The sequence below is a fragment of the Corvus brachyrhynchos genome, unplaced genomic scaffold (assembly GCF_000691975.1).
Source record: "Corvus brachyrhynchos isolate BGI_N302 unplaced genomic scaffold, ASM69197v1 scaffold230, whole genome shotgun sequence".
NCBI classification, from domain to species: Eukaryota; Metazoa; Chordata; class Aves; order Passeriformes; family Corvidae; genus Corvus; species Corvus brachyrhynchos.
Genome location: NW_008235744.1, coordinates 1,129,437 through 1,157,221, shown reverse-complemented (window position 1 = coordinate 1,157,221; position 27,785 = coordinate 1,129,437). Strand labels below are relative to the sequence as shown.

At 37.0% G+C, this 27,785-nt stretch overlaps 1 protein-coding gene and 1 long non-coding RNA gene across 5 annotated transcripts in view; one reads left to right on the top strand and one right to left on the bottom strand.

Annotated features, from left to right (window-relative positions):
- Positions 1–13,286: 13,286 nt before the first annotated feature.
- LOC108444624 overlaps positions 13,287–27,785 on the bottom strand; it is a 33,623-nt gene continuing 19,124 nt past the window's right edge. Inside the window, exon 3 of one of the 2 annotated variants that reach the window (XR_001859262.1) lies at positions 13,287–14,403. This is a non-coding gene — a long non-coding RNA (uncharacterized LOC108444624). Of the gene's footprint in view, positions 14,404–18,905; positions 23,835–27,785 lie in introns of those variants that run through there. The other variant, XR_001859263.1, reaches the window with a different exon arrangement.
- Positions 20,603–27,785, top strand: part of PDE7A (phosphodiesterase 7A) — a 42,670-nt gene continuing 35,487 nt past the window's right edge. The window contains exons 1-2 of one of the 3 annotated variants that reach the window (XM_008644183.2): positions 20,603–20,677; positions 27,463–27,523. In XM_008644183.2, coding sequence (XP_008642405.1) covers positions 20,618–20,677; positions 27,463–27,523 — 121 coding nt within the window. In that variant the 5' untranslated portion in view covers positions 20,603–20,617. Of the gene's footprint in view, positions 20,678–27,430; positions 27,524–27,785 lie in introns of those variants that run through there. The other 2 variants (XM_017725802.1, XM_017725810.1) reach the window with 2 other exon arrangements.

Here is a 27,785-nt window from a genome sequence, read left to right as displayed (position 1 = left end):
GGGAAAGAGAATCCTGGTTTTGGAAGTGGGCCTCATTCTACTGAAGGTTCAGATGGAGACTCTGTTTACAGTTTTTAGTTTCTGTATTTTTTTTCTGAAACCATACTCTTCCTTTGACTGCTGTCTCAACATCAAAGTCAACCAGTAGAGAGTACAGGCCTGAAATAGCTTGTGAAGGGAGACTGTGAAAATGTGATTTTGTCCTTAGTCCACAGTTTAGCAATTGGAAGGGGTTTGGTAAAAGCACCAGGGCAATGATATCCAGAGGAGGCTTTTGATATGGGTTACTTAGACCCATAACAAACTGAAATTATTTGAAGTCAAGTTTCATGCTTAACCTGGCAAAGCTTGGTTATATGCAGAAAGGGAATTAATATCATATCATGTCATTGCAGTACTTTTTTGGTCTCTTATTTTTTTATACGAATCCCAGGCATCCTGCAGGTTTTCACTGTTTTATCAGTCCATGGTCCTACATTTTCTGTTTCAGGAAAACGAAACATATTAGCGAAAATTAATTGGTGCATTCGAGAATGTAATGTTTGGATTCAACAAAGATGGGAGCTTTGCAGTTTGCAAGGCAGATGAAATGGTTTTGTAGTTGAAATAGATAATTAGTGAAGTAATTATGTTCTTTAATTTTCTAGTGTGCAAGTCTAAACCTTATGTATCTAAATACTTTTTTTCCCAGTTTGCATTTCTGAACTAGATAGTTGCACTTACTTGGCTGAAATATGCATGGGTTGTCTGCATTTTAAATCTTTCTCAGTACTGTTATTAAAAATAATGCTGCAATAAAATTAGAAGTCAAAATACTGTTAAACCTCTTCTCTGGGGCTGAGACATTGTACAAGGACTTTAGGTGAGATAAGGGACTTAGTCTTCTCTGCCCTTACAGCAGTGACTTCCTGTGTCCTGTGTGATCTGGTTGAAAGGAACTGAAGTGTCTGTCTCCTTCAGCATCTCTGTTCCCACCTCAGCTGTGCAGACACATAAGTTCCCTTTCCAAGTCTTAATGGCTCTCCTATAGCCTCTTTTGTCTACCACAGAAAATAACAGTTCTGCTCCTATACTTTTGGGGGGAAGAGGGACTCATGCTTAGGGAAGAAGGGTCTGGTTAGTCTGTAATCTTTGATGCTGCTGTTTGAGATGGAAGAGGGTTGAGAATGAAGGCAAATACTTTGGGTCTTGATCGTGCAAATGGGGGCCCAGAACCAGTAACACAGAATTTCTGGCGCAGATACTGCAGTAGGCATTAGTGCTGGCCTCTTTGGTGTTGCTTTCACTTTGAACTGTGGTGTATAACTTTTTCACTGAATGAAATTAATGTGTTTATGCTTATTTGTGAAAAATTGCTTTGTTAGAAAAGGACATGTCTTTGATGATAACTTTTTTATGCTGTATCTCCAAGACTTATTTAAGCCTCCAACAGCAATCATGGGTTATTCTGATTACTGGGAATGTTTTTTGCTATGGAGAGCAGCATGATGTCTTCTGCTTTAGACTAGAATCCATCTCTGGTTTTAAAATAAAATGTTTTCTTAGTATTCCATAGACATTAAAATACTGTTGGCATGATAGCAACTGCATTTATCTTTCATGAATGTTCACCTTCCTGGGTATATTTCAAGTATCTAAGTATTAACTTATTATTTGACTTATTAGTAAGCATTTTGAGGAAAGGACTGCCAAGCTGCTTGTTTTAAAGGTTTTCAAGCAGGACAGATGCATAAGGTCTGTACCTGGTAATGCTGAGTCTTCATCCTGCTGTGTGAAAACTCCAATAATATGTCCTTTATACTCACAAAATGCAGCACATAAAGTCAGCATCTCCTGCTTTCTTGTCTAAGAATGCTGGTTTGTCTTTTTTTTAACTTTACAACTTCAACTAGAATTCATCAAGAAAACGTGGTATTTAGAAGTGTAAGCTGTACTTTTTGATACTAAAAACACAGAGGTAAAATATTTCAACAGCAGTGCGAAGGAGAAAAATACCTGAATGTGTAAAACTAGTAGGAAGGACAGGCAAAAGGCATAGCTGAGTGTGTAATTTAAAAGGAAAAAAAATTGGGGGGGGGAGGAGGATGTTCATGGGTAGATGTTTCACATATTTGAGACAGGAGTTCCTGTATAGTGGTGTTTAAGAACTATACATTCTTTGCTCTTGTCCTTTGATTCATTGTAAGGGTACAAAAGGTGGCCCAAGTACAGCCCTCTGGTTTCTGTTGGCAGTAGTAAAGGGACAGATGAGGTTATTTATTCATTCTCTCTGTCAGGCACACACTTCGAAAAGAAATAAACACATTTAAAAATGTTATACGTGGATGGACAAGTTCTGGAATAAAGAAGTTTTGGAATTTAGAATTTTCAGGTTTGCTACTTTAAATTGTCCTACAGTCATAGACCAAATTATGGCAAAAGGGTGCCTTCTTAAAGATGATTAAGGAGTTTTAAGTATTCCAGGAGCAACTCTTGAGGCCATGGGGCACAAATTAATTCTAATTAGCCCATGGAGGAATGTGTCATTGAGGTTTTTAAAACCTGTTCTATATGGTAGATATCCCAGCATGTTTTTCGAGATGTTTTGCCATGTTAAAATCCACACAACACCACCTGGAGGGTTCTTCTTTAAATTGCCAGTCTGCTTTGTGATGTGTATCTCCAAATCCAGCTGACAACTCAAAGCGTTTGAACATCTGCAGTGACCACATTACATAAATGTGCTGGCACCACTGTCGGTTCCTCCCACGCATTCAAATGAAGCTGGTATGGATGTACTGTATCTTTTTAATCAGCTTTGTCCGGCCATCTAGGTGATTTGTCTTTGGAAATGATGTCAGTTACTTAAGAACTTGCGGTACCTCTTGTATAGGCAAGGAAAGTGTGGTTGTAAGAAAATGAGCAGGAAGAATGAAAGCCGAATAAGCTGGTGATTAAGGTCTCTTCTGGAAGATGAGACCTACAGGATGTTTTCAGTATTGTGTCTCTTTCTGAAAACTGTTTTCAGGGTATGCAGATAAGTGGAAAAAAAAAACCCAACAAAACAGCTTTTTCTGAAGTGAACTTCTAGGGGTTTTTTCCACGGTATCTGTTACTTGTTGTTTGGAGAAGTGAAGTAACTGATTTTATGGTAGGACTATCTCTGTTGGTGTTGTCTGGAATATAAGTATGGCCGTGCAGTGAAGGTTTACGGAGCAGTGTTCCAGAAATTGTATCTGAACTGACAAATGTAACAACTCCAGTTACAACCTGAATATTTTTTTTACCAAGAGCTTCCAAGGTTGCATAAACTAGTTAAATGCTTTCCTTAGAAGTTAACCCTTATACCTGTTATATAATATGATGAGTTAATTTTATTTGCAGATGATAATGATTTAAATAATTGGATTTAAAAAATGCTTTGTGCATCATGGCAAATAATTATTTCTGTATCCTGTTGCTTTCATTCAAATGCAATAGGTGAAGCATCATAATTGCAGCTATTGGAATTTACTTTTTTTTTTCCTAGGCTTTTATTCATAGTAGTGGAGATCATAGTTTTTATCCTCTTTTTTAAGCTTTCATTTCAAGTTTGCATGTTTTCAGTAATTTAACACTTCACATAAAATTCTCCGTATTTCTGTAACAATTAACTTACTGTTTTTCTGTTGATGAAAAAAGTGGAATCCTAATGCCTTTAAATTACAAACACTGATAGATGTTACATGATAAAATTGATGGGTACTTACTACGTTTTCAAATGTTTTATGCTTTTTAAAATAGGTTTTTATCTTAGCCATTCCATTATGACCAAGTATATTATTCTGATAGTATTTTGGCATGGGTTGTTGCTATTCCTGAAAGCACTCCCTTGATAGAAGATTTCTAAGAGAATTTGAGGATCTGCACTTTTCAGGGGTGGCTGGGGGATGGAAAGAACCTCACTAGTTAATGCCTGACTACATTTTTTCTGTATTGTAATGAAAAACTTCTTGTGTGTATTAATGATGGTGGTTCCATCAGCACACAGAGTGTTCTTTTGCCAGGACAATGCAGAACCTAATGTAGAGTCATCACACAGCTTCAGAATCTGGCAGCCTTGACATCTCAGAGGCCTTCATTGTGTTGTCTGAGTTCAGTTGTGGGCTGTTGATAGTTGCAGAAATCTAGCCAGGAGTATGAGCAAAAAAAATTGATGTCCTACTTGGAGTAGGGTTTTGTAGATTTAACTAGCACCTATATCAAGATACTGAAGATAGTTTTATCAGTTTTGTTAAAGATTAAACTGTCTTTATAGGTACTGAATTATCCTTTTATATCAACACATCTAAGGACCATGTTAATTCACTGGTGGTAATTACAGAATTCATTTGCCTTTTTAGTTCTTGGCTATTTGCAAAACTCAGGATATGAATCTGTGTAATGCTTGACTGTATGCATGTTTTTAGCTTTTTTTTTTTTTTTTCCCCCCTCTTGATTTGGTGATCTTTTCATGCTTTCATGTTGAATATTTTTGGTAGCTTGCCTGTCAGTTCTGACTATAGGTACAAAAAAGTGACCTAGAAAGCAGGATTACCTCCCTTCCAGCTGTTTGTCCATGTGTCCTCCAACCGCCCCCCCCCCATAATTTTTTCAGGAATGTGTACTGACATCGAATATGCCAAGTTATTATTAGCAGGACTGTTTTCACTTTAGGGGACATCACTGGTATGGTGTTGATTTAGTCTGATGGAGTTTGGCACCACCTGCATTTTGTAAAGGAAAGGTCTCTTACCTACATTCAAATGATGCATGTGCATATCAAGGAAATGAGTCACCTGGTATTGTCTATTGGAGAGAGGGGTTTGGAATCAGAGCAGGCTCCTGCACACATGTAGCAGGCTTTGATATGTACAGATTTAGCACATACATGGAAGCAGTTCCCATATTCATAAGCTCAGAGTCTGTTCTAGACTTTGTGGTATCAAATCACCTCAGTGCCCAGAACTTGCTGATGTGCTTGGCGTGATACCAAGTTGCTCTCTGAAGGATTTCCATATATCTGGCAGTTCACATTGATAAATATAGAAAAATGGAATACTTACTTTATAAAAAGTTTGCCCAAACTGGTGTGCTCTTGCATATGCATGCCAAAATGGAAACTGTCAGGGGTGAAAAAAGAGTGCTTGTTGCTTGTTGAGGGAGGCAAAAGAATGCCTGACTTCACTTCTGGTTCCCTGTTTGTGTGAACTGTGAAGTGGAGCCCAGGTTTCTTCTGGATTAAGCAGGTGGTGGTAATGCTTAGCTGTGACCTGCAGGTGGTAAATTGTCATGAGCTAAACAAAAGTCCATGAATGTTGGCTTCCCCTTTCTTAGAGTACACATGCTGTTGACATTTATAGATTTAGGAATTCAGTCACTTCTCCCAGCTCCTGTGAAGAGGTGAGTTACTCTTCTGGCTTTGCAGAATGCTTGCTCATCATATTTCAGGAGTTCTTATGCCTCACTACAAGCCAGAGGTGAGCTTCCCCAGCCTTGACAATGATGCAAATTTGAATGTGGTTCCTTGAAAATTAAATTTCTGTCTCAAAGATTTGTTCAGACCTCCCTCACCTCCCATTTTTTTCGGTCTTAAGAGCAAACAAAAATAAGTAATGTCGGTGTTAAACTTTCTCTCCTGTTTTTAGTCTTATAGTGTAGCAAGGGGGCTTTCTATTCAGTTGTTCATTGGGTTTCTTATGTTTCACCCTTTATGTTTGAAATAATAAAAATACTGGCAGTTACGGAAATCATCACCCTTTCAGTTTTAAAGGGAGATTATCAAACTGTGGGACATGATTTATACAGAGTTGTTAGGAGAAAAAAATAGCAAAGCAATCCATCAGGGGAGTTTGTCAGAATATATTTTTATAGTAAAAAATGTCTAGGAAAAAATAAAACAAAATAAATAAGTATTCTGGGATATTTGTTTAGAGAATAAAATAAATAAAAATAAATTCCTCTTTCAAGGGGTTTATGATGTAATTTAATTTGTAGGGAGGAAGGGGTTGGGTGTTACTGAGCTACTTGCTTAATTTCACCCTGTAGAATTCCATTTTGTATGGAGTGATTACCATGGAAATACTGTGAGAATTTCCAGTAATCTCATCTGTCAGTAGAAGGTAGCTTATTGTCCCTTCGTGCGGTTTTGTGGGGGATATTGTTGTGACCTTTATAACTTTGCATTCAAAGACATTTCTTAGATTCTAGTTGTCTTTTTTTCCCCTACAAAAAAGGGAAAAGTATTAACATGAAAAAGTAGTGCTTGATGCGAACTAAAATTTATCCTGTGCATTTCACAGCTGTAGGCTGTTTTTCAAACAGTATTTTTCTGTAATACAATAATAGACTTGCCTTTCTAACCCTTGAAGAAGTTAAAATTCTGATTTCAAAGCTGTGTTTTTGTGGTCAACATTACTTGCAAAAAATAAGTTTGTTTTTTTTTTTTACTCCAGTTCCTCATTTCAGGAGCCTTGCATTTGTATGAGCTTGTCCCACTTCTCCACAACATGTCTGGATTCAGGAAGAGGTGGAATAATATATATTGCCTTAGGACAAGCCATGCTTCAGTGGAAGGCTGAAAGGTGTACAGCTGAAAGGCAGCGAGCCTCCTGTAGCACGTGCCCATGGTATGGGGGAGGCTGGAGCCACCAAAGGAGTTCAGCTTATTGGTCATACTTCTACTTCTCGGATGTTGAGTGTTACACTGAAACCTCTTTTGCAAAATTCGGGAATAAAAAGAAGATGCAACAATGTCCATGCATTGAGGTGCAAGTCAGTGCCGGCCCTGGCTGTTGTACCCTGTGCAGCATTGCAATCTCTCAGTTCAAGGGTGGGCTGGAAGTACTTACTTGAAGTAGTCTTGTACCACTAAAAACAAGCCTTAACCTGAGGATGAAGCATCAGTTTTTCAGATAAACTGTCCTATACCTGTGGATTTTTAAAACATCAAGCAATTATTTTTATTAAAAAAAGGAAATTTAAACAGTGTTTAGTCTCATTTCAATTATTATAAAGGAGGAGGCTCTCTAGCGCTCTGCAGTGTTCTTGTGGCTAACCTGTTCAAAGCTTTTACAGTGTTGAATTTTCAGAATCAAAGGCATTTTGGCATGAACTGTGCACTTGAAAACTTACTCGCATCATTAAGGACAGATTGCTTTATGGCTAATGCCCTGTCCACACCTAGCCCTGATTACTACACTGCTTACAACCTTAGCAGGCATTGTGTACCTAGAGGAAATGGCTTCAGACTACTGCTAAACCCACAGTTTTAAAGATTTTTACTGAACTTTTGGGTTTGTAGATAATAGAAACCGCCAGTGCTGGTAATAGAAAATAAAATAAAAATGTTTGCTGATAATAGAAACAGTGCTGAAAGTTCACTTGTTCATGGAAAAGTGTAAGTATCTCAGGTCTAGAAGGATAAAAAAGTATCAGTTTACAGAACTACCTTAATTTTTTTTGCATTGTGCTACTTTCTGTAAAAAGTTTGCTCACCGGTTAAGAATAATTGCTTTAAATTTGTGCATTCATTTCCAGCTTACATGCTGATTGTATTTGTATATCTCGATATAAAGATTTATTTCTCTACTGCTCAAGATACATTTTAAATGTGTTAATTTTTGAAACAGATTTTTGTTTTCTATAATTAGAAATTATGGGTTATGTATGTAGTTTATATCTTAAAACACCAGAAGTGATCTCTGACATGAATGTAGAGTTTCTAATTTCTTTCTTAAGTTATATGGGTAAAAGTATGTTCTGACCGATAGTTTCATAGTTTGGTTGTTGGCTTGTTTTTTTCTGGGTTTTTCTGGTTTGTTTGTTTTTTGTGTTTTTTTTTTTTTTTTTTTTTTTTTTTTTTTTTTTTTTAATTGAAGCAAAACAGGAAAGTTGTGAAATAAGTTTTCTTCCCTTATGGATGTTACTCTAGAGACAATCACAGCATTTAGGAAACACACAGTTCATTTGCCTCTGCAATCCATGTTAACATTCTTACATCAATGCATTGTGAGATTTTAATTTTCATAATGTTTTACAGGAAATCTCTACCTCCTTTATTGGTAAAAATGTACTTGCTGTTGTTGTGAAAAGCATTTTAACCATACCTTGTGTTTTTTGTCTGAGAAGAATGAAGGATTGTGTGTATTTAAAAGGCAGTTAAATGCCACTCTGGAGAAAAAGATACCTCTCATGCTTCCATCTTGTAATTGCTTATTAGTATCGACATGTACATCAAGCTTTTCCTAGATCATGATTTTATGCTTCTCATTTGTTGAAAGCTTGATGTGAGATCTTGCAGCCTGATTTGCCTTTCCTGCCCTTTTCCTCTCCTTCACCTCCTCACAAAAGAGGGAGATACTTAGGCTGGGGAGCAGTGCTGTATGTGATTTTAAAAAATGGAAGAATACAATTCTAGCAGTGTTAAATTGTGTGTCCAGAAGAACTGATGTTTGGGCTCTGATCTTGATGCTGGGCTGGAGTTTGAGGATAAATACTTACCATAGAATTGTAGAATGGTTTGGGTTGGAAGGGTCCTTAAAGATCATCTAGTTCCATCCCCCCTTTCCACTAGACCAGGTTGCTCAAAGCCCCATCCGGCCTGGCCTTGAACAATTCCAGGAATGGGGCATCCACAGCTTCTGTGGGCAACAGTTTGTGAAGTGCTCTGATAGTTTTGATGAATGCTTTAGAGGAGCCACTGAAAAAGTTAATTCTGCCTTTGGAGTTTGAGCCCTTTGCAGTATGTGAAGCCTTTTGCCATTTCAGACCTTCTACTTTTTACTTTACTTTTTAAGTAAAGGATTATGACTTAGTTATGGGTGCAACAACTTATGGGCATAAATTGACTTGGGAACTCTGTGAAAAACCACAATGGAATCTTACTCTCAGTCTATTAAACAACAGCAGGTATGTGCTGTAGGAGAATTGCTTGTACTCTTTTTTTTTTTTTTTTTTAATATTTTTTGGGGGTGAGTTTAAAATTAAGGGTATCATAAGTGTAGATTATAATAAACTGACTGTTTTGGCTAATGATTTGTTGCCATGTATACCTTTCAATGTAGGATATTTTCCAAAATGTTTGTATTGCTTGTTTAGAAAGACGTGTCTGAAACTTCCTTGAAAGACATAAAAACTACTTAATATAAATACCTCAAAGCAGAATAAGAAGCTCAGTGTTGAAAATGAATTGATTATTGTTAGGATTTGAAAAGTTTTTGCTCTTTGCAGTGTGGAAAGTAAATGAAGGACCGAGAATTGGGCTTTTCACTGGTGATTTCAAGGAGTTTCTGGTATGGTGTGTGATAGGACTTCACCCAGGCTAATGAGTTAGCCACAGTATGTGCTACCTTTCTTTTCCTTTTCTCCTACACTATTTGGTGAAATATGATGCAAAAGAGGGGACAGTAGAGTGAGAGTGCATTGTTTGCACATGGAAAATTTTGATGAGAGGCATGGGGACAACTTGTAATTTTGTGTAGGAAGCAATAAGGAAGACAGTGGGGCAATTTTGGTGGAGGTAGACTGATTTATAGCATGAGAGGCAAGGTTCTGTTGTGTGTATAACAGGGTGGCTCCCCGTGGAACCTGCAGAACCCCAGGGATCTTGAACTACAGACTGGGTTGCATTTCTTTCTACATTTTTTAGCTATGTATTTGGGAGTACTCTTTGCACTTGCAGTACTGTTCCCTTCAGGAGCAATGACATCCATATTCAGTAACTTATTCTAAAGCAAAAAGTGTTCTTAATGTTTTCTACTATTCTTTTGTCTGCATGATGATATGTATTTCCACGAGTCCTAAAATTCTGTCAAAATGAGAAAGGCTTTAATTATATTGAGGTCTTGTGTCTGTCTTCCATCATATTTGGAGAAGTAACTGACAACAGATCCTCCTTTCCCCTGGAAAACGGGGCAAGTGGTGCTGTACCCCTTTTGATCTGTGAACTCCCAGCTCTGACATAATGATGAAAAGCCTGGAATTTTGCTACAATCATGCAAGTTACTCCTCTCTTTCTCTTACCTCATTTTCCAAATGTGTTTCAGGGGTTGCTTATCTAGCCTAATTTTTTTGTTCTGCTCATTTCCAAAAGTTCCTCTGTAAAATTAGTTCACTACATTAATATGATAATTACGGTCCAATATACCAGATTTGCCCTTTACTGCCTAAGTCATATAACATTAATGAAACTAACAGTGTCTTGATATTTTTAGTTTGTCATGCAGACAGCACAAGTTTAGTCCTGGAGATAATCCTGTAGCAAGCTAAAATGGCTTCTTGCAGAATAATGGGATGCTTAGTGATGCCAAATTTGAAGACAAAACTGGGATCTGTTATTAAAACTGTGTGATTTCCACATACCTGAAATACTTAATGAGCTACTGCTCATGCTTCTTGGGTAAAATGTAAGGTTTTATCATTAGCTTGTGTGCAAACAGAGAATACAGCAAGTGGACTAAACCCCAGACTTCAAATAACAAATTCACCCAGAGTAGCTAACTGTTGCCTTCATTAGATACAGCTTCAAAGTATGTGCTAAGATTTTTCCACTACAGCTTTTTATCACTTCCACAAGTTCAGCATGCCCTATACAGATGCTTAATTTGTATGCTGGGCCCTGTGGTAAAGCTATTTCTGTCAGTGAGATTCCAAAATTGTAGGCACTGATGTCAATGCAGATGAGGTTAGCCTAATTTGGTCAAGAGAGGGCTATGCCATGCAAAATCTTCTTTACATGGGCACATAAAGGCCAGTGCCAAGACTGACAGGTGTCCAGTGGGTGGCAAGGAGCTTCAGAGATAAACATTCTTGTTGGTACTGCTACAATTCTTGCTTCTTTAAGAAACAATGTAATAATTGTATGGCTGTTTTCAGCATCCTTGCAGGATAACTAAGAAAAATGGAAATGAAACGTAATTTTACAAATGTAAATCTTTTAAGTCCTGTTGAAATAACTTCTTTTCTATGCTTAATTCAATTTCTGTTTAGTGTTAAAGGCTTGACAATGAAAGTAGCATCTTGTTACTTTCAAAAATGTCATATTAAATTCAGAAGTGTACTGCTGTGAAATCCCTGTAAGAAAAATTACTTGAAAGTGGCTTTTAATTGTAGGAGGTCTTGGAATTTTGTAAACGTGATAGTGTGCACTCAGGTTGAATAATGAGGAGTGTGTACAAGGATATAGTAATTTAGAGAAGGTTGTAGAAGGATATTAGTTGTAGTTGAAGAAGTCCCTACATTTTCTCCTCTAACTTTCCTCCTTTTTTGCTATGTCAATGTGTCAGCAGCAAAGTGTATCAAAAATGTATTCATCTATTAAAAGAACACTTTCTTTGTATGCCTGTTTCCATAACTCCTTCCATGCCTCCTCCTAGCAGGATTGCAATCATACGTTGTTTTTTGCCTGGGAATTTTTTTATATCAGTTTTGAGTTTATAATTCTTCTGTTCCTTCATCAGCTACTTTTTTCTTAGTACTGACCCATTAGAAAAAAAAGGTAAACCAAACAAAAACAAATCCCCTTTTTTTATATCCAGGAAAATATTTCTTACACTGACAATTGACAATTTCTGTAACTGAAAGCTGAGCCTTTTCAGTGTATTTCAGTCTCAAACACAGTAGTCCTTTTCAGTTCAACACCTGCAGACATGAGGCACAACGCTACTGAAAAGCTCTCTCTGTTTCAGGGTCAGCTTTATCTGTAGCGGGTGAGAAGCTGAAATCAGTAGATTTGGGTTTTGATGAAGTGTTTGCATGCATGGATTGCTGGCACCCACGTGCTGACAGAATATTAATGCCAAGCAATAACTACATGTTTGCAACTGTGTAAATGTCTATAAAACATAAGGTTTGCATGAAAATAGCTTTTTTAAACTTCATTAGCAAGTTTTAAAAAAAATTTGCTATAAGAAATTTGCATCTGTGACAGGTCAGAGAATGAGAATTTAGAAGTATGTAAAAAAGGGTTGTATTGGTAGCTCAATAAAATGAAAGGTGGGAAGCTGGCGGTAATATATTATGGTCTGGAAAGTGAGGGAAGGTGTTGAAATGGCAGGCCTCTGGCATGGGGAAGGCTGGGGTTTTCAGCTTCCTGTCTCATTAGAGCTTCTCCAAGTTTAAGGAATTCAGCTGAAATTGGTCAGTTTATCTTCAATTGGAAGACTAAAAGCATTTTTGGATATGGTGGGTAAGCAAATTCTGAAATAAGTGTTTAGTGCTGATGCATCTCTAGGTTAATTTCCTCTAGGAAGAACATTGTAGCAGAAACTGTAATTGGAATGGTTTGTGTTTGTATATGGGGGGGGGTGTTTTGTTGTTTGGTTTTTGTTTGTTCTGGGGTTTTTTTTGTTCATTTCATTTGTTTGGGTTTTCTTTAAGCTTGAAACACTAGGGGTTTTTTTGTTGAGGTGAAGAAAAGTTGAACATAGTTGGTCAATCTTTTCTGTATTTCATATACTATGATACCGTGTGTTGTTTCTTAATTGTACTTTGCCTTTCTGTGAATTGCTAGGGCATGGCCAATATGATCTTTCTTTGACACCCTTTATTCTTCATAAACTCTGTGATGACTTTAAGTTAATTGTTATTTTCATTTGCTATCATATTATAAATGAGATACAATGTTGATTTGTGAATTTGACAGCAAATGGTATAACCAGTTTCAGTGTTTGTCCTCCGTAGTTCTTCAGTTATTTAATGAAAATAATCACAAGAGAATGAAAGCCAGACTTTATTTATTTCAGATGTTCTGTTGCTATCTCTGCTTAATTTGTGAATCTGAATCTTCCAGCTTTCCCCTTGAAATTGAATCTTTTTTGACAACCTAATATTTTTGTGTGATGGCTAGCAAGGAAGGAGAAACAAAGATGATTTTAGTACTGCCTTTTTAATATTTAACATACTTTTGGAGCTTTAACATATGCCAGTTTGCCTAGGGAACTGCCGAAATGTGTTAGGTTTTGTTTTGTTTCTTTTTTCCCTGTGGGAATTGTTAATTTTTTTTAAATGAGATTTGAATATTGAAAATCCTTGCTTAAAGTAAATGGAAGCTGTGTTGCCTGGGGAGTCTCAGTAAGTGTGAATATTTTAATTTTGTGTAAACTGTTCTTTAAAAGCTTCCTATAAAGTGAATTGAAGTGTGCGTGAAGGGGTTGAAGGTAGCTTTTAGCAGTACTGGATTAGAGAAAACTTGCTAGACAAGAACCAGGCAGGAAAATAATACTTAGGGTTAGAGAGAGGTGAGCCCTCATAGCTATGGGAGTACCCATCACTTAGTCAAATAGAGGCTCTTAGTTGTTACCATAAATTTTATTTATTTCTTTTTCACGTGTGAATGAGAGAGAAGCCCAGGGAGCAAGTGAAAAGGAACATCTCACATTGTGCCTGCTCCTGTGCCTTTTAGCCTTTATTTGTTGCACTGCATTGCTCTGTTCTCTGAGTTCATGAGCGGGACAGACACAACTGTAGAAATTCATACGTAGAGCTGCTGTGTGGGGAAGCCCTGAGTGCTTCCTGTGCTCCCCCTTTCCACACACATGCTTCTGGAAGCTCTGAAGCTGCACAGGTGAGCTAGTAGTGTTCACATAAGCATAAAAGTTACTGGAAAAGCTTCTCCCCGAGGAAAAAAGCTTCAACCTTGAATTTAGAGGACAGACTTGTTGTGTCCTTTGTGTCTTCTGTTGATAACTTGTGAAGATACAACTTCTGTGACTTTAAGTTCTGTAATTTTCTTTTCTGGTTGTTGCGATGTGTTGACAGTTTTGCGGTATCTTTCTGTGAGATTGTAAACTCGATGTTTTTTATTTAGATTGCCATTTAAATATAGTACAGTAAGATGATCTTTCACTGTTCAAAGGATGTGCTTTAGAAATAGAACATAAATTTTTTATTCCAAAGTCTAAAACTTTGGTAGCTTTTCTTGTCACACATTACTGTTCAACTGTTTTCACTTCCATAGCCAGGTTACTTGCAATATGTGAAGTATGTGGGAATTGAAATTACTGTTTATCTGCTTCCAGTATACCATTCAGTCTTCGCTGAAGGTGTATTTAATAGTGAAATGTAGTAACTCAGAGCAGCTAAAACTCAACTTCTTGCATCTCACCTTCAGAGCAGTCTGCCTTTACTGAGTGGATTGCAGTCTTGAGGCCCTGATGGAACTTTGTCTTGTAACAATGGTACAGTTCTTTAACTCTTCAAAATCACAGATGAAGGTATTTGTATTGAGCTCCAAAATTGGACCAGTTTCTTGCTATGAATGAGCAGATGACAGTACCTGCCAACAGGTGTGGGCAGATACAGGCTGCTGTAGACCAGTCCTGGTTGAGCATCTGTACAACTCTAATATGGTTCTTTGTCAAAGGTGGTAAGATTCACTACATCCAATGGTTAAAAAATGAGTATTTCCTAAAAAACAAATGACAAATACATGTGTGTCAGCTTTGTCCGAACTTTTTCATACTTCTTAAATTTGTTTGTTTCTTTCAAGAGGCTTTGAAAAAAGTGGAGTATAACTTCTTTCCAAAATTGCTTCTCTGGAGAGAAGCAGAAATCTTAGTTATGTGAATTTATACAAAGGCCTAAAATGCCATAGTAAGTAAACATCCTTTGAAAATGGGTGTCTGAATAAATCAGAGAAAGAATACTGTATTGTAGAGCTTCAGTTAATCTTCCGGTGATTTTTTTTTACCTAAAGCAGTAAATTTCAGAGTTTCTAAATTTAAATGATCTAAATTGGATTGCTTGTCACTGAGCCAGTTTATACCATATAACACTTTCTCTTATGAAAACACAGAACTGAAGTTCATGATATGACAGAGGCACTGAGAGTGTTCTAATTTGTATTGCAAAGAATCATTTTAAAAAGAAGTAATCTGTTTTAAGGTGTTTAATCTATGCAAGGAAATTAAAAATGTGTTCTTATCCACCCCTCAAATATGATGTGGATGTTTTTGCTTTTTCAGTGTTACATGTCCATTTCTGTTAACCTGAAAATCATGATGTTGAGCAAATGAAAGGTTTAAAACAGCAATCAGAAAAATGCAGTGTTTAAAAGTGTGCTTTTTTGGACAAAGATTTATGTGATTTGTTTATAAAAGATAGACTACCTCTTACCCCTTTTAGAAATAAAGGACATATAGAATGACCCTGATAGTTTTCTATTGCTATGTTGCAGTAGCAATAGAAAACTCACAGAATGGGCGATGGTACGGAAAGGCAACTTGTTGACTTCTTTCATTCAATGGGTTTGTATCTTTTCTAAGGGGGATTTCTTTCTTTTTCTGTCTTACTGAGAGCTGAAATGGAAAATTTCTAAAACTGAAAAGTGGTCTTTAAGGTTATAATTTCAGCTTTCTGGATCGGTAGCTGTCCTTGACTTTCAAAGTTCATGTTTTGGAGTTCTCAGCCCTTGGTTTAAGATCAACCAGCCTTTTGAGTTTAGTTGCAGTGAGTTAGGTAGTTGCAATGATAATTTATACGTGGTTGTGACGGTGAATTTTCTAACTTTCTTAAATTTTCATGTTTGCTTATGGTTTGCTACCTGATATGTAGCTTTGTTGATGAGTCACTGTCCCTGGAGTTATCTAAAAGATGTGTAGGTGTGGCGTTTAGGGATATGGCCTAGTGGTGGACTTGGCAGCGTTGGGTTAACGGTTGGACTTGATGGTCTTAAAGGTCTTTTCCAACCTAAATCATTCTATGATTTTGTTAATAAGCAGCTAGAATAGTTGGAATCTTGTACCTAGTTGCAACTTAGGCTAACATGGCAAATCTTTTAAATAAGAAGCTGAATTGAAAGTAAAATGCTTAGATAACATTTTTAAAGCAACAGAGATGCCAATTAATGCTTTTGTCATCTCAAGGGCTGATTACTGTAATTCACTCTTTTAGGGACTTTCAGCCCATACTGTTAGGAAATTGCAGCTGACTCGTTATGCTGCCATGACGATTCTCTCCAAAATGAGATTATATGAATGTATTATTAAATTTAAAAACTATTGTTTGTAGAAAGATTCATATTAATTATTATATTACATTGGAACAGGCTGCCCAGGGAAGTGTTTGAGTCACCATTCTTGGAGGCATTTAAAAGATGTAGATGTGGCACTTAGGGATGTGGGTTAGTGGTGGAGCTGGCAGTATTGGGTTAATGGTTGGACTTGATGGTCTTAAAGGTCTTTTCCAACCTAAATCATTCTATGATTTTGTTAATAAGCAGCTAGAATAGTTGGAATCTTGTACCTAGTTGCAACTTAGGCTAACATGGCAAATCTTTTAAATAAGAAGCTGAATTGAAAGTAAAATGCTTAGATAACATTTTAAATTAAGATGTGAATAGAAGTAGCATTTGTAAAAGTTGTTCGTTGTGTATACATTGTGAAATTCTAGAAGTTCTGTTCTCAATATCTATAAAAATAATGGTGCATTTTCTTCTTTTTTTTCATTGGGTGCAGTGTTTAGTGGTTGGGTTGGGCTGCAGCAGTAGCTACCCACACTTGTTACAAGAATACTCATAGATTACCATTTAATTATTCTTTTTTAGTGAAGTCCGCTGGAGAGAGAGATCACACATGATTTATAATGAGACAAGGAGAAAAGCAAAGAAAAGATAGAAATTAGTTGTGTTTATTTTCCACTGTGTGCTGATGAATTTGTAAGCGATAGGCTTATTCCTCTACTGTCATTACATGCTGTTAATATAAATACAGTAAGGTTCCCTGGCTGGTTCATAGCAAGTAATAGGTCACTCAGGAGTGTATCCTAGAAATCAGTGTGCCACAAGCCTCTGTTCTGGAAGGGGGTGTTTGAAGGGCAAAGGAGACTCCATGGAGATTTCTTTTCTGGGCCAGGTGTACAAGTGCATGCACACGAAATCAGGTCATTCTGGCAAGTAGGAGTGATTAGCAACAGGCCTCAAACTTTTGCATAAAAGCTCAGGTGGTAATGGAGATCTGTGAAGCCCTGCTGTATTTAAAACGGAGCATCATCTGAGACCCAGTAATGTCTCTGAAATTTGGTGCTCTTGCTTCAATTCTGGATTTCTTGTAGGTGTTACTGAAATGTTTTTTTGGGGGGGGGAAGTGGAGCATTTAAAGACACTTCTGCACAAACAGTAGTTACTAAGCTTTGTAAGGCAACCCTGAGTCATTCTTCAGAGCTGATGAACTTCAGGAAAATAAATAAAAATAGAAAAGGATTGGAACAGATGGATATTTAGAAATACACAGGCAAATTTGGGATCCTGTACTTGATACTTCAGATAACAGAGTACGTAATAGGAAATAATGGGTTTCCACATGGAGCCTTGCAGATCTCTAGGAGTGTATATGGAAATAATTGGAGCCTTACAAATCACCATGGTATATTAATGGGGGAGCTTCTTTGAATGGGTAGGAGCTGGTCCCATGTGATGCCTGTTTCCCAATGAGAGCAAACTGGTAGCTCTAGCAAATTCCTTAGTGGAATCTTTGTAACGCCTGTTGCAAGATCCCAACTGCTTTCTGCTGTATTGATAATGCATACTTGTCTTACCAGGAATAGCACAGAAAGGTTTGTTCAGTAAATGCAAAAATTGTAGCAAAACATGTCTTTGACTGCAGAGATGCATCTACAGTGCTGAGTATCATCAAGTCTGCATTGAATTCATTGGGATATTTGTGTTTCTTTGGAAATGATAAGAGACAGCAATTGCACTTGTACATGTGAGCTGATGGTAAGGAGAGAGGAATAAGTAACAACTTGTATGTGAATGTTAACTGCCTTATCAAACATGGTGTCTCTGCAGACATCAAGGAAATAGATTTTAGAAAACTGAGAATCTGTTAGAAAGCAGTAAAGAAAAAGAGAAGAAAGAAAATGAAACAGCATTAGCAACTTCCCCAATTTTTAAAAATACAATGCAATGTATGATAGCTGTTCTTTTTGGTGTGCTTCTCAGTTTCAAGATGAAGCTGAAACTGATGGTGATGTCCACAGCTCAAGGGTCACTGCACCTCCAGAACTGAGGCAGTATAACAGGTAGTACGTTAACACAGAGGGAATTTAGTATTACCTCATTTTTATGTAGCCTTCTACCTGCGGATTTACCATATGTACTAATGACCTTGAATAATTTCTTCCACATATTTGTAAAATGTAATTTATTTCACTTTCACCTTGGAATTGTTAGTGGGGTTATTCAAAGCAGTACTTTCCCCAAACGAAGCACTTTAGCTTCTGTGCTGATTTCTTAAACTTCTCATACAAACCAGTGTAATTTCTGATCTTACTCTGTCTCCAAATTCAGAATTGTATTGCCAAAACAATCTTTCCATTTCCAAGCCATAATTAAAACAAATAATGGTGTAGTGGTGCTTAACAGGTGGGCAAATATTTTTATTTCTGTGTTCTCGTATTAAACTTATGCATGAGACAGTTTTAAGAAAACTTTCAGTAAGGGGAGGCTTCTTAATTAAACCACTTAATGGTGGAAGACAAAAGAGGCAAGGGTAATCAGTTTGTATAGCTCTGTTTTCTAAGATAATGTTGTATTTCTGAAATTGGTGGAAGAAAGTCTTGCTCCGTGCACATGGGACAAGACCGTGCACACAATCCAAGAACATCTTCATGTGTTTTGAGACAGGAAAAGAGAAGACTTGTCCAGGATTGATAATAGTGATGACTGAGAGGAATGCTTGACATTTCAAAGAGTATAAGGGTATTTATGCTGGAGTTTCATTCAGAGGAGAGTTTAGTCTTGAAGCAAATCACCTCATTGTTCTTGTTTGCTGGGCGCATTTTGTTGTTTTCCAGACTGGTTTTGGTTCTTCCAAAAGAAACTTAAGTCATTTCACTCATTGTGTGCACCAAATGTGCCCTAATCCTCAATATGGTTGTAGAGTTTTGATCAGGTTTTGGTCATTTTTTAGCAGCTTTGAACCTCCTGTGGTAGGGTCTGGTTCAGGAAGTTGGAGTAAATATGGCCTGCAAAAAAAAATTAAAACTCCTGGGTTTCATATAGTATAGGTGTAAAGATCTGAGCAGCAGCTGTGTTTTAATCTGCTCCAGTTGTGCCAAATTGTAATGCAAATATAGCCTGATGCCATTTACTGTGAGTTTGTTTTTTTAAAGTAACATCAGACTGGTGGTGGTTAATTGTCAGGGTGTTTTAACCTTGTCAAATGTTTGGAGGTGGTAATGTTTTAAAATCTATCTCTGTGACAGTTTGTATTTTAGATGGAACTTGACAGACCTTTAGAAAAGTGCTGCATTCATTAAGTGAGGTACCAAAAGACCCATTCTGAATGTTCTTGCCTTTGGTTTTGATCTGACTGGTTTTCCAGGGCATAGGGACAGGGCAGAAGATAAATGCTCAGAATGTAATGGTTCTGTAGGGATTCACAGGTTGTGCTGAGACCATGATTATAGCTTAAAAGACAGTATAAATATTTGGAATCATGATATAAAATAACAAAGAGCCTATCCCACTTAACAAATCTTCTCCTTAATTCAGTAAACATCCACTGTGGTATGTGTCCACTTTTCCTTTGGACGGAAGGAAATTAGCTCCTCAGTGTTAAAACTACTCCTTCGGTGATCTGTGCTAACTTTTGTATTTTGTGCACACATTGGAACTTGGAATTCATTTTCTTGCAAAAAAAAAAAAAAAAAAAGGAAGAACAGACTCTTCATATAATTTTGCTTTCAGTTATTCAGCTTCATCCTTTTAAACTCCTCATTATCCCACACTGTTCCTTTTTCTCCCCCACTGTAGCTCCTTTTTTTCCAAAGTATTTGAGATTTACTTGTATTTCTGAAATGAAACATTATTGTCAGCTTAAAATTACAAAAATTAGAATGAATCTCAAAGCTGCACCAAGCATGTAGGATCACTTTGCTGTATTATCAGTGTTCTTGGAGGAAGTTAGTCTGCTTTCCAACCCTGGGAAGGGCTAGGGAGCCTGTAGCCAGGTTCAACCCCTGCAGCAATAAATGAAAGCCATATGCCAGTTCAGGCATGAGTCTGAATGGCTAAAAAGACAGCATGAAGGATGGCCTGGTATTTAGTGGACAAAAGAAGAAGTTAGACAATGACAGTTGGTTTGAACAATTGCACATATTTGGTGCATTAACTTTCATTAATGTTATTTATAGTACATTGCTATAAAAGCAATTTTGAAATATGTTTTGAAGTTCAGTTCATGGCAGTTCTCCAGGTGGCAGAGATAAAAGGAATGTGTGAATATCACAAGTGGTGGAATCTGCTGGAAACAGGCTCTTCATAGCATTTGAAGGCAAGGCAATATCCTGAATTAGCTTGGGTGTTTTGACTACTGGAGTTTGATCCTGTTGTCTGGCACACTTTGCTGTATTTAGATATGATGAAAGGATGTAATTGTGGTTTTACATTTCCTTTAGCGTTTCTGTGGGGTTTAGTAAGGTTTCACTAATTGCCATGTTCTCTGGTTGTAAACCGTTCTTGTTGAGTCCAGCGTTGGCAGAGAGGAGCGGGGCAGAGCACATTGCAGGGGCTGTCAGGTGACAGCTGCTGCCTGCCTTGTGCCTCACTGCTGTGCCCTGCTGCTTTCAGCACGGGCGGCCATCGGGGGGAGATTATGCTTCAGGTATTTGGGGTGATCCAATGGGAATTGCATTGATCTGGTGTTTAGCTCTGATCCTAATCAAATGGATTACTTCTAAGGTAGGCCATTTTTAAATTCAGTTTTGACTAACTGGGTTTAGAAGTAGTGTGAGTGAAAAGTCATTAAGAAGTCATTAAGAACTTCACGAGTGCTTATTTTTCCTTTTTAAATCTAATCTGTTTTGGAAACATGTCATTTGCCATTTAAGATTGTGTTTCCTAAGTGTTCATACATGATTTTGTAGCTCTTGACTTTTGCTTGCCTTGAAGTGGGAAGGAGTGTGTTTGTAGGGGTGCCAGTTAGGACAGAGGGGAAAAAAAGGATCTGAAATGGCTTCTGAATGGCCGGAGTTGTCTTGCCTCTGTTACTAACAGATTTTCAATTTTATAGCACTTTAAAGGCTTTGTGAAAATAAGGAAAAACAATTTAAAACATAGTGAGAATAATACGAATTAGTGTATTTTGCTTCCTGGACAGGATATCCTTTTTGTATTGTTGATTTCAGAGTTGCAGGAGTGGAAATACCAGTTTTGTTTGCTTATGTGAAATACCTACTTTACTTACTTTGTAGCCTTTCCATTTGAGATCCCTGTGTTTTGAAAAATGCATACTAATGTTAGGATTAAGTTTTTACTCTTTCATTCCAAGGAATGTAAGTATTCCCATAATGGATATTTGTGCTAGTAAATATGGGTGAGATTGGTGCCTGGAGATGAGACCAGGCTCTTCTCAGCATAGCTTGCTGTATAATCTGGAATTAATTCCAAAAGGAGTAAAAAAATTAAGTGTAGGGTTATGAAGGAGAGCCAGAATCATTGGAGAGAATGAGGGAAACTGAAAAAACGTAGAATTGCTGCATTTTTAGATAGGTTTTTTTTCTTGTTATTGTTATTGATACATACTTCTAAAATTATTGTGCAGTTAACAGAAGAATCTGAACAAGCATGAATTTGAGTTTGTTGTGAAAACAAGCTTTACCAGGCATCCATGCCTGTACTCTTCAGTCATTGCCAATAACATGTTTCTAAATTTATTAAAAGCAAAAATGGTCAGGCTTAGTTGCTAGCTAGCACTTGTGACAACTTCTGTCACATCAAGAAAAAGACCAGGGTACCCAATTGATGTTCACTTGTGACTGAAGGCAGATTCTAAACACCAGAGTTTTACAGCCTGTGTGCTATACCAGTGCATCATCCACATTTTACTGGTATATTGTCAAACTGCTGGCTTTCTGGAACTTGACATAAAGAGCCTGTTCAAGAGTTATGTCTAATCCAGTTTGGTCAGAGATTGTTTTAAGGTGGGGAGAAATAGGAGTTCCAGGTAGCTGACATAATACAGTTAGGCATAAAAATCCCTGCTGTTTATGACTTTGTTTTTACATGTGCTAATGGTTGTTTCTTTTTGAGAATTAGTATTTTTGTGTTCATCCATTTAGAGTCTTTCTGCTATGCTGATCTAGTTTCTAAAGGCAATACCCCTGTTCGTTACTGTCCTCACGTAAACCAATTGCTTATGTGTTTTTTTTTTTTTTACTGTACATTCTTCCTGATCAATTGTCAAGCTTTTGTTTTGTATATTTTTGTTAAATTTTGATTTTTTTTATGTTGATAAAGTTTTGGATAAGTCTTATGCCACATGATATACGTCTGAGGTATATAAGAAAAAATAGCTTACAGATGCTTGTTAGATATATGTATCATTAACATTGATAATTATCATTCAAATGATAGCTAAGTTTAAAAATGGTTGCCATCTGTCTTGGGAGATGATCATGTGAAATAGCTTTATATGGAAGAAAATAATAAAATTATCACATTCAGATATTTGAAAGAAAGGGTGGTTCCTATTGCTGATTTCATTTCAGGAAGGCAGTGTTAACTACACTTTCTTACTGTTGGTTTGACAAACTTTCAAAGTACTGCTTCGAACTCCAGTGAAAATTTTTAATAATAGTAGTAGAACCATTTTGCATACTCAGGCTTACCTGAGTTCATTGTCAGTTTAAGTGCTTGTAAAGAACATTTGTCTGTGCTTTAGTGAGGTAAAAGCTTTGTGGTGCCTTTTGGAAAACTATGGATCATATATTAGTATGGAACTTATAAATACTTGAAATAAGTCTAAGATACACGAGAGTCTTGCTTTTGAAATATAATATTAGTTGGAGAAATAAGGTCTTAATTAGTTTGTCATTCTCAAGACTTCTAGTTGATAAACCGTCTTATGATCTTAAATGCTTTCCAAGTGTGTATATTTGAGGCAGCATAACCAGTACATTTCAGTTGCCATGGTATAGCAACTTCTCCACACTCATCTTCAGAGCAGTTGAGACTAATGCTCTGATAGTTGAGCAGAGAGCTTGGACTGAAAAGTCAGGTATGTAAAAACACTTGCCTGGCTGTGTTGCTCTCTGTCTTTTCTTTCCCAGCTTCTGGATAAACAACTGAGTAGCAAAGTGAGGGTTCTGTAGTCCATCAAAAAGTGTGGATGGTTCTTTCTGATGGCTGGTACTGAATTTTGAAGGCCAGCAGCTCCAGCAGGTTTTGTTAGAGAATGAGACTAGCAGATGTTTTGCTTGGCAGTCCAAAAGCTGGCCCTTGCCAAAATGAAGTGTCCAGCAGTAATGCTGGTGCTCTGCTCTCAACAAGATTGGGAAGTCCATGTGATAAAACTGATACATCAATGGAAACATTTCTGTTTGACACAAACAGCAGCAGGTGCTCCGTTTCCAAGTGGTACATGCAAATGCTTGTACTCCCAAGCATCACTGAAGCGGTTTCCCTTTGAAGATGTATCTGTGTGCTATTTTGGCACATTGTTCCCATTGCGTGGCCTTTAATAACTTGCTATACTCTCTGAAAAGGTGTTCAAAGAGATCTGACTGAAATCTAGGTTCTGGTGGATAGTCCCTTCACATATTTTTGCAGAGGCCTTGTATCAGTGTTGTTCTTAGAGGATTAATGGATTTTCCAATTTAGTTTGAACTTCTTCCATTCACTTTCCAAAAATATGTCACAAAAGCAGGAAAAATGGAAGCTTTTTTTACTGTATTGCCCTTTGGAAGAATAAACGATACTCTAGTGTGAAACTGAAGTTTAAGGTGAGGCTTTGAAAGGTGAAGTCCAGTATAAACAATCCTTCCCAGTCATCCTTCTGACATCCATCTTCACCACTGAAGCAAAAGAGCCCACCCAGTTCAGATGGCTGTGCTTGTGCCTGGAAATGAGCAGAGCAGTTGAGAACCTCACCTAATCATTTGAGGAATTTGTTGAATCACTTGGAGTCCAGTAGACATTCCCACCAACCAAGCAGTCCATGTGCTTGAAAACAGAACCTGCCTAAACACAAACACATTAGGATTGTCTTGTCTTTGAGCACTAGTAATTCTGTCTGCTTGCTGGAATGGTGCTTATTTGTTTGATATTTGTACAGAAGGTCAGTACTGTTTTTAACATGTACAAATCCTCAGGGAGATCAAAGAGGTGGCAGAGATATAGAAATAAAATTTTATGCTAAATGACTTAAAAATATTGACAATAACGTGACAACAAGTAATATTTTGAGGTGCCAGAAGTCAGTCTTAATCCACAAAGATTTCTGATCCAAGGTGTCTGTAGGGTGATTCAGTGTATGCTATGGTCATCTCATCTGTGTAAGTAAAGTATATTTTAGGGTTAGTATAGTCTTGATGTCTTGGTGTAGGCTACAGAGAGTGGGCCTTTGATTAGCCATAAGGAGGGTGGCATTTTTGGTCATCGACAAGGGTAAAATCCTGCTGATTAAATTGAATTGTTGAGTGCTTTACAGTAACTTTAGTTCTTTGAGACACATTTGCCTTCCTCCTTATGAGTTTGCTGTCTGTCAGATCATGTCTCAGTAAAAGCTGAAGCATTAAATCTGGTTTTTCTATTTGCTGGGTGTAAGTGGTGAAATCTGGGCAGTATATCTTAAAGAACCACACACAGCATACATTAAATTACTTCTCTCTTTCTGCCTTTTCCCTTGCATTTTTCTAGAGTACTGTAGTGGGTAGAATAACAAATGCACTGGCTGTATTATTTGAAGTGGAGAAATAGGTGATACACCATAACCTGCAGTAGATGGTCTGTTAGGTGTTTGCAGAGTAAGCTGACACAATGCAGTCTTCATCTGGATGAGTGCAATATTATTTGTTTACCTATCACAAGTTGCTAAAAAACCTCTGTACCATTAGCTTTATCCTTTGTCTCTGACTGCCCACCACAGTGCTCAACTATCTGTACCTCACTTATTTACCTGGTCTAAAGATAAAAGGTCTGACCACTCATCACCCACCCAACATCTGCCTGTTGGTGGAACTTGCTAATACGTGTTTTCCTCTTACCTGTTTTATTTAACAAATTTCAATGAATGAAGTATCTTTAACACCTCAGTCCTTTTAGCAAAATTAGCTGAAATTGTCCTACTATTTGTGAAGTATTGCTAGTGAAATTTATACAATAAATTGTCTCTATTTTTCCTTAGAAAACCAAACCTTCAAAGGTAATTTTAATAGATTTGATTGTTTCAAATATTTCCTTACAGAGCGCAACCACTTGTCTATATAAGCAACTACTTTGTTTTTAAAAATGTGCTTTCTGTTTGATACCATACATGGATGCAGTACTTTATATAGACTGCTTTATCTAACAATATTTTTAGGGAGCAAGTAATATTTTAGAATTGACATATCAAAAGGGTTTATTTTTCAGTAAATTTTTGTATATTGTTTTCTTTATGGAGTCTAATGCTCCAGTTGTACATGGGTCTTGTAGCTGCATGCATGCTTAGGTTTCTCCTGTATTAGATTACAGAACTGTACTGGACATGTCCAGGAATCTGTGATAGACAGGTGCAAATTGCAAGTTAGCACTAAATTACATCACTGATTGTGCCTAGTCAGTGATGTGAAATGTTCCAAGCTACTGAAAAATACGTTCAGCTGAGATTTTCTGAAACTCTCAAAGGCAGGTTCAATGAAAGAAATTGAAAAATGTTAGTGAGAAACCAGCATCATTTTCTGGCTGATGAGTTGTATTTCTGCCTTTCCCATTGGGACAGGCACACTGCTATGAAAAATGCTGTACAAATATATATTGAGGAATTATTTGTGTGGTTTATGATCTTCCAAGGAAATATAGAACAAAAGCTAAGACAACATAAAAGTTCTGTACAGGGAATTCTTCCTTGTAGTCTTTACAACAGCCGTTATTATTGGACCACATTTGGAGCAAGGTCTTTGGTCACTTCTGTAATTACATAGAAAGCTTACTTTTGGAAAAAACTTCTACAGCTTCAAGTGTAATGTTTTCTTTTTTGTTTTAGCATGAAAATATTTTAAAAAGTTACAAGTTTGGAGTCTTAGCACATCACTTGTACAAATCACAGTGATTGAGGTTATTCATCTCTAGTCTGTCTTTGAGTTCATTCAGCTTGTTCTGTAAATAGATGCATATCAGCAGTTCTGCCTTTTTGCCTTTCCACGTAATTTTTCTTTCCTTCATTTTCTTTCCTTCAGTATTCTTCTCAATAGCCAACATTATTTTTTCTATCCTACTTCCTCACATGGTTTGATTTCTTATCTTTTGAACTTGCACATTTTCAGGCTCTTGCATGTCCATGAGGTAGTGTTGTTCCTGCTGCACAAATGAAAAAATGAGTGATTGTGTTCACCACCAGCTTGGCTTTTATCTGAAGTTCTCAAAGGCATGTATTGACTCTTGGTGGCCTTGAGGACTTCACTGTCCTCAGTGTAAGAAAGAGGTGTGGTGTACAGGGAGGTCGTAGGAGTTTCTAATGTGCACCCTCCACAAAAAATCTTACTTCTGTAAAGAACAAATGTTCTGAACTGTCAAAATGGAGGTCTGATTGTGAAGGTGATCTTCTAATCCTTGGATTAACAAGTAACATTAATGAAGGCCTTAGGAATGGGCAGAAGATGGTCAAAGTACAGTAAAAGCAAGACGTGAGGCTGGGTGCTGGGTCGAGCCATGCTTTGCAGACTGTGTGATGCCAGTGATGTGTAGCAGTAAGAACATTCCTCCAGTTTTTTGCTGATAGAGGACCAATTCACCACCTTGTGGGAGACTTCTTGGATTGTAACTATCGCAGTAGCTGAATATGTATGAAACATATGTGTCCCATGTAGATAAGAAATACAGTTTATATGGGAGTATCTCAGTGTTGTGCGTGGATAACTTGATGACTCTTCTGAACTTTTATCATCAAATATGAAATACTACTTGCTGGCTTTCTCTGAAATGCCTTTATGTATAACATTTTACCTCAGTGATACCTTGCTTTGCCTACAGAAAATACTGGCTACAATGAATGTAGCATGTGGCATCCTAGGGCTGCAGTAATGGTGTAATTTCAGTTCTTTTACTTCTTTTACCTTTGGAAGATGGAAATACCCCAGAGATAAAAGTAAATACATAAACCAGGAACTGCAAGTATTTGTTTCAAGTATGGTGTTCTGGAAGGCCAGGAGAAGCACTTTCTTGTGTCTGTGTAATCTCGTTCTACATCTTTTTTATTGTGAGGAATGATTGAGGAACATTGTAATGAAATATATGGGGATGTTTTTTACCACACTCATCCCGCTTCTCATAATCTTTTCACTACCAATTCCTATCCTTCCTTTGTCGCTTCTTAAAACAAAATAAGTAGATATATATACTTGAAAGGTGCATTTTGCATGAAAGACACAAAATTTCTAAAATTAGTTTTGAGTTAAAATTGAAATGGTCAATTAATACTTTATTTTTATTTCAATTTAGAAATTATTTACTTCTAACTTGCTTAAAATACACTTGTTTTTTTTCAGAGGCGTGGAGCAATTTCCTATGACAGCTCTGATCAGACTGCGTTGTACATTCGTATGCTAGGTAAGCATACCAGTTTCTATATTGCAAGTTCCAACATTTATGATTGATTTAAGTAAGAACTTTTTAATATCTCTGTTGAATTAATAAACTTACCATTCTCTTTCTCCTGGATAATATTTTGGTTAGAATCTCTAGAAGAGTGTGGGTTGTTTTGTGTTGACTTGGGTTTTTTGGTTGTTTGCCTTTTCCTTTTCTTTTTTTCCTGAGTTAAGCATTGTGTAGGATGTTTTACTCCTATATTAAAGAAAAAGCAAAGTTCTTA